Source organism: Archocentrus centrarchus, chromosome 22, assembly GCF_007364275.1.
Source record: "Archocentrus centrarchus isolate MPI-CPG fArcCen1 chromosome 22, fArcCen1, whole genome shotgun sequence".
Taxonomy (NCBI): domain Eukaryota; kingdom Metazoa; phylum Chordata; class Actinopteri; order Cichliformes; family Cichlidae; genus Archocentrus; species Archocentrus centrarchus.
Window position 1 is genome coordinate 6,447,053 of NC_044367.1, and position 14,215 is coordinate 6,461,267.

A 14,215-nucleotide genomic window follows, 5' to 3' on the forward strand; every position below is an offset into this window, starting at 1 on the left:
AGAGTTGGATGATATGATGGACAAAAGAAAGGTAGATCTATTCTGTGCGCAGGAAAACAAGGCAAAAGCGTTAGAGGTGGATTCAAGGCATTTCGCCATGGTGTGAATAGGAAGAGACATAGAGTAGGGACAATCTTGAAAGAAGAGTGTGTGAAAAGTGTTTTGGAGGAGAAGACAATATCAGACAGGATCATGAGTTTGAAATTAAATAAATAAAAGAAATTCTAGTTTAATGTGTATATATTATAAAAAAGAGTCTCTTTAATCAGGCTTTCCATCACACATCTCAGATTTCCGCCGTCTCTTGATATCCTCAAACTATTGTTGAGAACAGTATCGACACCAACCATTAGGGGGCGCATATGTGCCAAATAAAAGCCCAGAGCGAGAAAGCCTGAAGCAAATGAAAAAGAAACGGAAGCGGAAATTGGGTTCTTTTGTTTTGAAAGAGGGAAATTTAAAACTCGACGGCGTTAGTGAGAAGTAAACAAAAGCAAGTGGATTAAATCTCCAAAAAACGACAGGAAAATGGACGCAAACTGACACTCTTCACCCCTGAATGTAAAGTAGGTTCACTGCCAGACATTTTGTAGTGTTTAAGTTCCGCTTGAAATCGAGTTTTTCCTCTAACGTCAACGTCTTCGGCAGCTCCGCAGAATGCGTAAAACTCCTGCTTTCACGTGCACATTCTTACGTTTTCTTTCTTAATGCATTATTTTTTCCGAATATCTTTTTATAGATACGAATATAACAGAGCAGCTTTATCGAAATGGTAGGGAGCGTGTAATACGGTTTATCCTCATAAGTGACAGCCTTCAGAGCTGCAGTTGCACACTTGATCGATTAGCCACATAAAACTAGTCATATTTCTAAATAAATATTACATTTTAGAGAACATACAAAATATAATCTTTCCAGAGATGAAGATTGTTTATTTATTTATTTAGTTCATTTGGGATTTGAGGGTCCATCAGTGAATTCCAGTATCCAACCCCGTTTCCAATAAAGTGAGGCCTCTATGTAATTATGTTTACCGAAAAAATATATGCTTGTTTATTGTTTGGTGACAGCTATACTTTCCAAAAAGAGAGTTGTAACAAGTTCATGAATTATAACTTTCAAAAGAGCTTCAAATAGAGGCTGAGTCAAATATAAAAATGCAGAATACTCTGAAAGACTGCTTAAATGCTTTAGGAACAACGTTTACCCAAATAATTGCCGGGGGGTGTTACCAGGGTGGCTGTTGGGAATGAAGTGGAAAACAGCAATTTGGTCTGACAAATAAAAATGTGAAACTTTTTTGAACATGTATGCATGTCCTCCCAGTTAACAAAAAAGGAACAGCCAAGCATCTATGGTATGGAGGTTCATTATTAGCTAGTACGTCTGTGAAGACACCCTTATAGCTAAATTACACATTGTGATATAACAAAGAGTCCAGTCTCAGCAGTTTCCAGACATTTTACATGTATGTGTGCAGTTGTGCATAAAACTGCTATTCGTCCACCCCTAACCAGTGTTCACAAGCTGAAACAGTTGCAGTGAGCCCAGAAGTACATGAAGACTAATTTCCAGTCTTGTTCACTGATGAATGCCGTGCAACCCTGGATGGTCCAGATGGATGGAGTAGTGGATGGTTGGTGGGTGGCCACCACGTCCCAACAAGGCTGCGACGTCAGCAAGGAGGTGGCGGAGTTTTGGGCCGGAATCATGGGGAGGGAGCTGGTAGGCCCCTTTAGGTCCCAGAAGGTGTGAAAGTGACCTCGGCAAAGTATAGATTTTCTGACTGCTCATTTTCTTCCATGGTACAAAAAGAAGAACTGCAAAATCATCTTCATGCATGCCAATGCACCATCTCATGCTGCAAGGAATACCTCTGTGTCATTGGCTGCTATGAGCATAAAAGGAGAGAAACTCATGGTGTGGCCACCATCCTCCCGTGACCTCAACCACTATTGAGAACCTTTGGAGTATCCTCAAGCAAAAGATCTGAGGGTGGGATGGAGTTCACATCAAAACAGCAACTCTGGGAGGCTTTTCTGACATCTTGCAAAGAAATTCAAGCAGAAACTCTCCAAAAAGTCACAAGTTCAATGGATGTAAGAATTGTGAAGGTGATATCAAAGAAGACTGGGGTCCTTAACATGCAACTTGGCCTGTTAAGATGTTTTTGATTGGAATAGCTTTTGATTTTAGTAAATGTGACCACTTAATGCTGCAAAGTCAGGAAATGACATTTGCAGTTCTTTACAACCTATAACATGTTTTGAAACTCTGTTGTGCATAATAATTTGGAACAGTGTCTGTGTAGATTCTCAGTCATCCAGGTCATAGTAGTCTCTGGAGCTTGAAAAAGGCGACCGGACTTCTTTTTGTTTCTTGAAGACGTTTCACCTCTCATCCGAAAGGCTTCTTCAGTTCTCAACCAAATGGTGGAGAGACCCAGGTATTTAAACCCCTGTGGGCGTAGTCCCCTGGAGGTGGTTATGACCCTCTATTGATCATGTGCGTGAACACATGTGCCCAGGTGTGAAGGGGGCGTGGGTCATATTTAATCAGTGGTTTCAGTTGAAACCAATTTAGGACTCCGCTCCATTGTTTCCTGTGGCCTATTGAGGTCACTGGAACAAAGGTGTGAATGGGGGTTGAGACGTCTGGGAAGGGAGCTCAGGACAGCACTGTAAGCGGGGGAAAGTTGGTGACGTAATCCACCTCCTCTGTTCAATGATGGTTGTTCACAGTGGACATAGATGGCTTCTTTCACTCCTCTTTCAAACCATCTGTTTTCCCTGTCCAAAATGTGGACATTGGCATCCTCAAAAGAGTGCCCTTTTTCCTTCAGATGCAGATGTACTGCTGCATCTTGTCCTGTCGAGGTGGCTCTTCTATGTTGTGCCATTCGTTTGTGAAGAGGCTGTTTGGTTTCACCAATGTAGAGGTCCGAGCACTCTTCACTGCACTGAACAGCATACACTACATCGCTGATCTTGTGTTTGGCGGGTTTGTCCTTGGGATGAACCAGTTTTAAATACCTGGGTCTCTCCACCATTTGGTTGAGAACTGAAGAAGCCTTTCGGATGAGAGGTGAAACGTCTTCAAGAAACAAAAAGAAGTCCAGTCGCCTTTTTCAAGCTCCAGAGACTAATTTGGAACAGTGTATTTTGAGTATTTTTTTTTTTGAACAAAATGCTGTTATCATTAGGAGGTTTGTTCAAAAAATTTGATTTATATAATAATGGTTCATGACTTAAAAATTATACTGACCATCATTTGCATTGACCATTTAGGAAAATCTGAGAAAAATATCACTTGCATAATAATTTGGAACATGGTGTAGTAGGTAAGTTAGTGGGGCTCTAAACAACAACTGCTTATTTTACCTGGTGGCTAATCCAACCTTAGCACCAGGAGTGCTGCGTCTTTATATTTTCATGACCTACACTGGGGTCATTTCATATCAATTGACCGAGTTAAAGAAAAATTCCCAGCCTGACCATCTCTGATTTTCCGTGAAAAAAGTTTCCAGGGTGCTGATACACTTAATAGGAAAACTGCTCATTTAAAAAAAATGTATATACTTTTATGTGTCAAATTGAAGTTACGTCATTTCTTTGAAATATAACAAACTTGCATGAAAATATTTAGTGCATGCCTTACAATCAAGATCTCTGATTTTTATGTTGAACTTCAGTTATACTTTTCTAATTCCATATTCCTGAAGTCATATTAGTATTTGGCCTGAAAAATGAGTAAAAGTAGCTGTCTAGATACACCTGTTTGAAAATGTCCCTGATCTCATCATTTTTTTTTCTTTTTCATGAGCAGACTAACAACAGTAGAAAGCTCAAATTTGGCAGTTTTATTAAGTGTATTATCACCCTGGAATTTTTTTCAGGGAAATCACAGATGGTCAGACTGGAAGCATTTGGTCAGTTGACATCGAATGACCCACTGTGTTTAGTAAAGCATTTTGTGATGACAGAGTTTGTAAAAGCTCTTGTGGTCTTTCACTATGCTGCAGGGTTGATTCACACAAACATGAAGAAGAAGGCGAGGTCACAAACGACACAGATGAACAGCATCCCGGAGGACTGTGAGTGACTTTCACACGTTAATGTGTGCCACTGCTGTTTTGCAGTATATGTATGTATTTCAGCGGCCCCTTTTTGTTGCAAATTCCAACCACTGTGTCCTGTGTGTTAAACTTGGCTTCTTAGTCATGTTGTGCTGGCGCTGTGCTGCTGTATATCTCTAACTATAAAGGTCAATTTGTCAGCAGCTACAAGAGGACTAAGTCTCTACATTTCCCACCCACTTGAATGCAATTTCAGGTAGTTTACTGGTCAAGACAAGAGTACGGAATCACAATGTTATTAGTCACGTTGATAACACAGCTCTGTCATACAAGGCAAAAAGGCACAGCGGGCAAGCAGTTAACGGTGTGCTGACAGAAATTAAGGTGTGTGTGTGTGTGTAGGCTGTGTTTTGTGCAGGTGCAGTGATGATGATCCAGCTATGTTTGGGGAGAAAGTCACACTAAAAGAACATAAGCTCTCTGTCCACTACTTCTGCTTGGTAAGACAAAACATACAAGGTATTTCTGTTTTCACAGAATGCCAGCAATATGTGCATTTTTCAGACTTCAAGCAATCCTATTTCTTTTTTATTTGTCTCAGCTCACATCATGTGGCGTTTATCAGCGAGGAGAGGAAGGTGAAGGCATCTTTGGTTTCTTGGTGGAAGACATTAAAAATGAGGTCCGCCGGTCGGCTCGACTGGTGAGCGGTTCATTATTACCTTACATATATCAAGAGCTTTAGAGGAAATACTACGAATAATAATTTAACACCCTGTACCTTTGATGAAGAGTAAAATCTGTAGGTACAATTTGCACGAGAAGCCGTGCAGCCCTGTGTGTGACTATTGCTTTCTTGTGTACTGTATGTGTGTCTTAGACGTGTTTTGGCTGTAAGAAGAAGGGAGCATGTGTCGGCTGTAATGTCCGGAGCTGCAGGAAGATGGTTCACTTCCCCTGCGGGAGGAAGCAAATGTTTGTCTCCCAGTTTACCGGATACTTCCCGTGAGTGCTGATTGTATGTGTGGGTTAAATTTAAAAATCTACAGCCAACCACTGTGGTGTAACACCTGAACACTTGAGGTAAAGGTAAAGCTAATATGATAGTAAATGGTTATTTAAACATGTCAATTATTTGATACCCCAAAATAATTGGGATAAAAACCTGGAAGAAGTGAATAAGCAGGAAAGGGGTTAAAATCCGAAACATTATGACCCAGTTTCCCGCACAGGGATTATATCTAATCCTGGACTAAATACTTTTTCCTATTGTGGTCTTCATTGACTTTTTCCTTTTAGTCTAGGACCATGCTTAATCCATGACTGGGAAACCGGCTGTATGGATATAACAGTAAAACTGGGCTAAAGGTAATGGATAAATAGTGGAAAGGCTGTCTGAGTTCTGTAAGAACTGATTTAAAATGCTGTTAAAATTCAGCCCCAGTAGCATTTGTTCCTGTTAAAAGGCTCTCTGCCAAACTGCAGGTACATTACAAAACTGTCTTTCCAAGCTGGAGCTACATAATACTGTAAATATAAAACACAGTAACTTCCACATGGTCTGACTCTCTGTCTGTGTGTCCAGATCTTACTGTCCAGATCATAGTCCCTCTCAGTCTCTGTGTACTGGATTAGACGTCAGTCTGCCTCACTCCTGCTCCATCTGTTTGGACTCTATTGATCCCGTCTTGTCTTACTCCATCCTCAAGTGTCCGTCCTGCCATACCAGCTGGTTCCACAGAGATTGTGTGCAGGTAGTGAGAGTGTGCAGAGAACGCTGATCTCAAATGTTGGGTTGGCTGTTGAATGGGGACATTTTTTTATTACAGAAAATTTAGCTAGACTTTTCTTTCATGGAGACTCGGTTTATTATTTAAACTCCATCTTTTATAAGTACAATGTGTAACTTACTGCTTGTGTTTTTATGTGTGTGTTTTTATTTCTTGTGTGTGTGCGTGCGTGCGTGCACGTGTGTCAGCGTCAGGCCCACAGTGCAGGCCTGTTCTTCTTCAGATGTACCCTGTGTAACAACAAGGAAAACTTCCAGGAGGAAATGCTCAGAATGGGAATATACATCCCAGAGAGGTAACTTTCAACTATACCATCAGTGGTTCCACACCTCACTTTAGTTTTTCCAAACATACTAAAACACTGATTTTCTGAGACATTTTAAAACCAGCAACATGAATTTATCCCCACAGCACAGCAGATTATTCACTGAAGACAGAAACTGTTTCTTTATCCGGGAAAATCTCTTATGTACTTTTTTACATTTCTGGGTTTCTTGCAGAGATGCTTCATGGGAGTTGGAGGCAAATGCATATTCAGAGCTGCTGGAGGTTTATAAGCACTGTGACGCTCTCACCTGCCTCTGCGACAGCGGTCGCACACACTCTGCCAAGAGCGGGTATGGCATTTATATTTACATTATGTTCACAGATTTGTCCCTGTCATTTCTTTTTTTCCTTTCACTTCACTTCAAAGGAAGTTGGTAAAAAAGCTTTTATCTGTTATCTGTCTTCACTAACCTTAAGAATGGCTAAAAGGCTGAGCACTCACGCAAAGGTGGTTATCTACTCGATGAGTGAACCCCGGGTTTATCATGTATGTTCACATGAAAGCTAAAAGTATTAAACGACCAAACATTAAGCGCTTTGGTCAGTAAGACGGGACAAGATCTATTATATTAATGAAGTTTAGCCAATTTGAAGTCAAAATATAGACTGTAAGTTAACAGAGTTCAGTATCACAGCTCTGTCAATAATACACTGGGGAATCTGATTGTTATTCTGTTAAATTAATGTTTAGATTTCAGTAAAACAGGTTTAGTTTTTGTTCTTTCAGTGATGTTTAACGGTCTGAAAGCAAGAAAAGAAAAAATATAAAAATTCAAACATATGTGCAAATGTAATATAAGGTTATTACTGATGCTCATCAGATAAAGACAGAGACACTAGGTGTTGCTGAAAAGCTTTAAACCCGCCTACTATCTACACACTGAGGTCTGAGGGATAGTCGAGGAATGGTCATGCTATCTCATGGAGAAATGATGATGGTCTGTATGTGCTGATTTCATATGCACTGATCTCTCTCTAACCTACTCCAGAGCAGGTTACTTAGGGCTTAGTATTTTTCATATATCTTAGATATGTAAGGTCATGAGGCACTAAAACCTAAATCGCATAACTTCATAATCCTGTTTCTGTGTTTCTCTCAGCTGGTTTGAGGTGATCCGCTGTCGGTTGTGTGGATCCAGAGGGACTCACAGGAAATGTTCAGGACTGAAATTGTATACCAACAACTGGGCCTGCACTGACTGCACACAAGCTACAGATGGGAAAGGTGTGGGTGGTTAATGATGGACTGGCTCCATGTTTGTAAAATGCTAGTTAATCTTACCTTTTATCATTTTTTTTTTTTTTTTTATCCGACAATATCTGAGCTCTTCCCGATGTCACTCAGCTCTGCCTCCTCTCCACTTTACAAACTGATGGAAAGATGACTGACTAAACATTCTGAACTGTGTTTCTTTGTTCTTCAGCCTCCCTTGTTGGGTCTCCTCAGGGAGGTCAGAGAAGAAGTCTGCTGTCCAAACGCCACAGGCCTTCAGTTCACTCCTCCATCAGCTGTAAAAGGTACAAAAGGTTAACGCTTTTGTATCTCACCACAGAGGCAGGATTCATATTAATGGTCACTGTCTCTCTTAGAGCATCTTTACCTGAAAGATCTGGATCACCTGAGGAGATTCTGCAGTCTTTGGTCCCTCAGCTTCATCCCCCCAGTGTCCAGGTGGAGGTGACTGGGGACCAGGCTTTGGCAGCTGGTCTGGACTTGGTCAGGAGGGCTGACTTTGACCCCACACAGACTCTGTCCATCAGGTCAGTGGCATAAAGCTTTTTACAGTTCTGCTTTTTGTTTGGACTTTCTGCTATCTGTGTCTTCTTCTTAGCTGTGTCACCTTATTTGTCCAGGTTCAAAGACATGGATCAGACTGCACTTCCCAGCAGCCCGTGGGACAGTGACACAGCCAAGAAGTACTTCCTGAAGCTGCTGATGCACCAGATCCAGGAGTGTGTGGTGTTCGAGGGCCCAGATGGATCCAAAAACTTGGCACTGGACTCCCAGGGTAGGTGAAGTTATAGAGCTTATTTATTTAGAATAAAACCAATTTGTCTTTATGCCACTGAATGCAAATGAAAAATCTTTGTGTCTGTATGTGTTATTCAGCTCTGTGTGAGGATCTTTATTTTGATGTTGGCTGCCTGCTGGCCCTCTCTCTGGTCCACGGCGGTCCACCTGTTGGCTTCTTCTCCCGTGCTCTCTACCAGTGTCTATTCAACTACCCAGCCAACCGTCCACTCACTGTCACACACATGACCCCTGACACACACTTCACCCACCAAGTTAGCAGGGTAAGTACAGGACATACTTTCATAGACTGTATGGTGGATAAAATATAATTATAGGTAGTTTTGAAATAAAGGTTGAATGATTTCAGATTGCAGAGGCAAAGTCTTTAGATGAGCTGAAAGCAGTCATGGCGGTTACCTGGGAGTACCTGGCACTAGCCGGCTGCAATCGACCAATAAGCAGCCTGAAGGAGAGAGAAGCTCTGGTGGAGGATCTGGTCAGCTTCACCATGATCACCAGGATGCAGCTGCCACTACAGAGGTAAGATAAATGAACAGACACGGACATGGAAGTGAAAAGCCAGCAGATACTGTATATGGCAGTTTTCCTGCGTGCACTGCAGGCTTGAACTTTTCTCGATGTTGCTTGATAGAAGTGCTTGTAAATGTGCAAGAATCAATCAGATCAGTCTTAAACAGTTATACCAACCCACTAGTGCATGGCCCTGTGATGTTTAATTTGCTTCCATGTGAGAAAAGTGTAGGTAAATCTCTGGCAAAGTCAGAGGATGCCAGTAGGCATTATGTGTGCTGTCTCCTACACACATGCTTGAAACAGTTTCCAATAATGAGAACACATCTGACAGAATTTCCTGTCTGGAACTGATGCTCATGTTATTTACACAATTGTCCCAAATATAAGACACTGAGTATAGGGTGGCCTGTATTTTCTTTTGAGGACAGGAGACATTCTGCAGCTGTGATGTGTTAACTCCATAAATATAATTTCACTTCACCTGTCTGTTATCAGTTCCTCTGTGATCAGGTGGACTCAGTGAGTCAGAGACCAGGGAAAGTGGAAACTAGTGTGACTGCAAATGAGCAGAGTGCAGTGAACACACTCACTCTGAGCTGAAATGAGACTAGTGCAAAAAAAGCATAAATACATTTTTAAGATGTGCAATATCGGTGCAAACTGCTCAAGTACCAGATCATTCTTCTCTGTAGTTAGTTATCTATATATTCTAGTTCTCAAATTATTCTATTTATTTGTAAATATCTGTAATATTTAAAAAAAAAAAAAAAAAAAAGGCAACTTGCACTGGAGGGACCTCAGAAAATAAGTTTTGTTCCTGTCATGTTTCACATGAGAACAATGAGAATAAAGCTCTTTGAATCTTGAATCTTTGAACATATTTTATGTTATCTGTCTTGGTCCTGTTGTCATATGATGTTTTAGGAATAAATATGAATTCAGCAAATCGATATTCCTGAATGTTTTTATTTGCTACAGTTTACAAAGTTAGGGAAGCAATGTTTAAGTGGAGTCTGATGTTGCCGTACACACCAAGAAAGATTCCTAGTCTCTTCTTCACAGTGAGAAATTCAGTTATTAATTTAAGACCGTTATTAGATCAGTACTTGCTATCAGGAGATATCCAAAACTGTGGTACTGTATCATATTAAAACTGGAAAAAGCTGGACAGGTGCATCTTAATTACTAACAGGTGTCCTAATAGGAAAGAAACATGCCAAATTAAGCAATTCATTCACTTCCTGTTTGTTTCTGAAGAACCCGCTGCTAGTCATCAGTCGTTTTAATATGTTTTGTAATGATTGTGTTGTTAACATCCTAAAGCATAAAGGGCTGTAAATCAGTGGTTACTCTGCTTATTTTTGTCCTCCAGGCTTCGGGAGGGTCTGCAGACTTTGGGTGTCTTTGATCAGGTGATTGAAGTTTGCATTTCTCAATTACTGATATACAGTTCAAAAATGTCTCCATACATAGCTGTTTGTAACCCGGTCAACACTATTAGGAATATTTTGAAGGAAAAACAAAGGCTAAGATGACTTAAGCTGGACTGATTGATATAAAAGGCAAGCTGCTAATGTTATTAAAGAGCCGTGAAGATGTTCTATTCAGGAGCTGAAATGGAGAAAAGTCAAAGAAAATGTATTAATTACACTGAACTGTGATCTGATCCAGGTTCAGCTCTTCCCTTCTGTCTTCTGCGGAGTTTTCTGTGAAGCTGCTGCTCATCTCACAGCCCAGACAGTTGATCAGCTCTTCACCATCAACTTCTCTGAGCAGGAGGAGGCACTGAACCGAGAGATACCTGTTGTCACCTTCTGGAGGCACTTTCTGCTTGAGTGTGAAGGTAGAATGTTCTCTTGATCCTATGTTTGCTGAAATCCACCCCAATGCACAGAAAATGTTTGCACTGGGATGGATAAAAGTGGTATTGGGTCCTACTCTGTTCCCTCTATTTTATGTGTAGATGCGTTCTCAAAATTCTTTGGAATAAGAGTTTCATTTTTCATACTTAAATTCATCAGCGGGTATAATTGGGCCTGAGCACACCTCAGATCCAAATCAGTACCTGTCCCTCTCTCAGTACTTCCTGTCTGTGTCTCTGTGCTTCATTGCTTTCTTCTGAATATATATGACAAATATGTGGGACCCCTTTTGCCTTCGGAGCTGCCTTAATTCTTCATAGCATAGATTCAGCAAGATGCTGGAAACATTCCTTTGCACATCCATGATCCAAATCTCCCAATTCACCAAAGGTGCTCTGTTAGACTGAGATCTGCGAATTGTGGTGTTTAAGTGCAGTGAACTTATTGTCATGTTCATGAAAGCAGTTAGAGATGATTTGGGTTTTGTGATGTGTTATCCTGCTGGAAGCAGCCATCAGAACATGAGGTCACCAACAATACTCAGGTAGACTGTGGGATATAAACAATGTTCAGTTGGCTCTATGGAGCCCAAAATATCACTGACACCATTACACCGTCATACCAGTCTGAACCATTGATACAAGGCAAGATGGATCCATGTTTTCATGTTGTTTACACCAAACTGTGATCCTACCATCCAAATGTCGAAGTAGAAATTGAGACCTCATCAAAGCAGGCAACATTTTTCCAATCTTTTGTCCAGTTTTGCTGTTCTTACCTGACAAGAGTGTGCTCTGTAGCACGTCTGCTTCAAGGTTTGACATGTGCAGTGATCAGTAGACTCTGATTTTAAAAGCTAGACAGACTCAGCTGCTGAATATCCCTCATTGCTTTCCGTCTGGCTCTCAGCTTCCAAGCAGGTCGATCCTCTTCTGAAGGTGTAAATCTTTAAAAACACCCCAAACAAAAACACACAAACAATATAGAGCATTCCTGTGTGCATCTTCACCCTTACGTCGCAATTTAAATCAAAGTGATTTGGGACCAAAACTTAATTGGTTCTTTCTTTGCCTATGCTCCGCCTTTTTACTAAGTTTCGAGGTTTTTGCCTCATCTTTTAAAATATTTGAATATTTATGCTGTAAAATATTCAGGTTCATTTTTTTCTTTCCTCAGTTGGAAGGAGCTCTATCTCCCTGCAGGACCTCCTTTGCTTTGCCACAGGAACTGAAGAGCTTCCAGCTGTCAGTCACCTTCCTCCTCCCTCCATCTCCTTCCTCCATCCTCCCACCTCCCCTCCCCCAGGATTCAAAGAAGAAGGGAGAGGTGTAGACTGGAGGGACAAGGGGCTCTTCCCTCAGAGTGAGCCCGAGTCCAGACACCTCCTCCTACCTGTCACTACAGCCTACCAGACCTTTAAAAGCTCCATGGAGCAGGCCATCAGCCACCATGTGCACCTTCTCCCTACAGAGAGTTTGAGGGAGGTGGAGGTTGAGTTTGGATCAACATGTTTGTGATCTGTGTTTGACAGTAAACTCCCTGATTTTACTGATGGCTTTGAAAATAGGAATTATGGTAATGGTAATGGCCCTCCTGACCAAGTCCAATTAATGGTAATTAAAACTGCAACTCATAACTGCTAATCGTTTTTTTTTTTTTTTTTTTGTCTGATTATCTAAATTGTTTCTGCAATACTGTTGATGCAGAGAAACAAAATCTAAAAGGTTTTTTTTTGTTGTTTTGTTAAAGCAGTTACCTTTTGTTTCAACAAGAAACACTCTGTGTTGTAGATGGTTGGTGGCATTGGTTAGAGATACCAGCACACAGTAATGTGTAAACCCCAGAGTGTTTTCTACATCATTTATACTGGATAAACCCAGAGGACTGGCAGACTTGCATCATTCAAACATACATTTGATTTTTATGACCTCTTTTTTACAGCGCTATTTTGAAGTACTTAAAGGGGAGCTATTACTCTTCTCCTTTCTCTGACATGTGTTTAATGGTCTTTAGTAGAATGCTGGCACAGCAGGTCCTCACAAGCTCTGAGCTCTACAAGCACAGGGTGTTTCCCTCAGTAAGCTTCCTGGAGTGGATCAATCAGAAGAAGGTAGACTATATGGGTTCTATTGAAGATGTAAATCTCTACACAAATATCCACTCCTCCATCTGTTTACTGAACTGTTTATTCAAGCAGCAGATATGACTGAAAAAACCACAAACTTTTTCCTCCCTGTGGCTCTCTGCTCCAAGCTCACTGCTCCCTGCTGAGGACAAAAGTCTTTAAATACTTTACAAATGTACAGTTTGAGCTTAAAAATGAAACTTGATATCAGCGTCCATGAATCAGTCCAAACCTGATCCCTGCTCGCAGGGTGGATGATTGGGGATGATTTTCTCCTCTGGAGCAGTCTAGACTTAAATCTTAAAATAATTAAATCAGTTGCCTGAAGTCTGAAGTACTCTCCCACTGTAAAATGCACCCTAGATAAACTTTATATAAAGTTTCATTTTGGGGTTATTACAGCCTTGCAAAGACGTGTTAAATAATGACAGTGGTGCTGTTTGTTTTATTATTTTTTTCCCTTTTAGAGCTAGAAAAGAACAATGGCCCAAATGTAGCCCTGAACTGAAATCCATCTAGCATTAAAAATTGTCATTTATCTCAACATTTTTGATACGGTGCTGATTTTATAACCTTGCTTTTTTAGTTCAGTCATACTTTACTGTACATATGTTTGAAGATTTTTTTTAAGTGACTTATTCTTGCTATGCTTATTGCTGTTTGTTTTGTTTTTTACTTTTCATTTTCTCAGATATTGTTAAAAGACTGTAATCATTATCCCTAATCCAAATATAAAAGAACAAGGTGTCCATGTCAGAGTTTCACGCTGTGCATTGATATTCTGTGATGTTATTGGATTGTGGAAATCAGTTTGGGACCAGGTCGAAGTGAAATTAATTTTACTCATTTAGTGTTCTCAGTGATTGACTTTCTATCTAATCTGTGTTCTGTCAGGTACAAATCCAAAAGTGTAAAATAAACTTGAGAGCAAATTAGGATAAAGCATGAACACAGTTATCACCGCTGCTAAGGAGGTTATGTTTTTGGTAGCATGTGTGTTCATGTCATTCTGTCTGTAAATATGATCACTCACAAAGTTTTGAATGAATTGTGATAAAACTGTAGGGGTGTAGAGTGGGGTCATGTTAACAGTCCATTAAAATCTGGCTTACATCCACCAAAGTTTTCAAGGTCACCGTAATGACTTGTTGGCTTGTTCTTTTTTTTTTTTTGTGGTGAAGGAAGACATCACATTAGTTTGCATTTAACAATTTATACTACCACTATCTACGAGCAAAACCGATACGGTGAGCTGCGGTTTGGCCTTTGTCATTGGTCCGTCCAGCGGCTGGCTCTCACGGCTCGGATTTCTCCCATCAGTGATAAAAGCTCTGTAAAAGAAACACATGCCTTCCTGCCCTCACGTCCCTAATTGTGACATGGTAGTTTTATTCTACCTAGCAACAGGGTGCAGTGACCTATACACACACCCTCCTTAGATGCAGACTTACATGTTTTCAGAAAACCTTCAAGCATAAGATGAACATA

The 14,215-nt window shown here is 40.6% G+C and overlaps 1 protein-coding gene across 1 annotated transcript; it reads left to right on the forward strand.

Moving 5' to 3' along the window:
- The first annotated feature begins 421 nt into the window (after window positions 1-421).
- g2e3 (G2/M-phase specific E3 ubiquitin protein ligase) lies at window positions 422-13,884 on the forward strand. The gene is made up of 17 exons (XM_030719020.1): window positions 422-566; window positions 4,022-4,093; window positions 4,478-4,575; window positions 4,677-4,778; window positions 4,956-5,080; window positions 5,661-5,829; window positions 6,054-6,160; window positions 6,366-6,482; window positions 7,293-7,417; window positions 7,617-7,710; window positions 7,783-7,953; window positions 8,047-8,201; window positions 8,303-8,487; window positions 8,574-8,746; window positions 10,113-10,152; window positions 10,412-10,583; window positions 11,779-13,884. Exons 2-17 carry the CDS (start codon window positions 4,039-4,041, stop codon window positions 12,117-12,119), a joined length of 2,229 nt encoding a protein of 742 aa, XP_030574880.1. The 5' UTR covers window positions 422-566; window positions 4,022-4,038; the 3' UTR covers window positions 12,120-13,884.
- The last annotated feature ends 331 nt before the right edge of the window (window positions 13,885-14,215 follow it).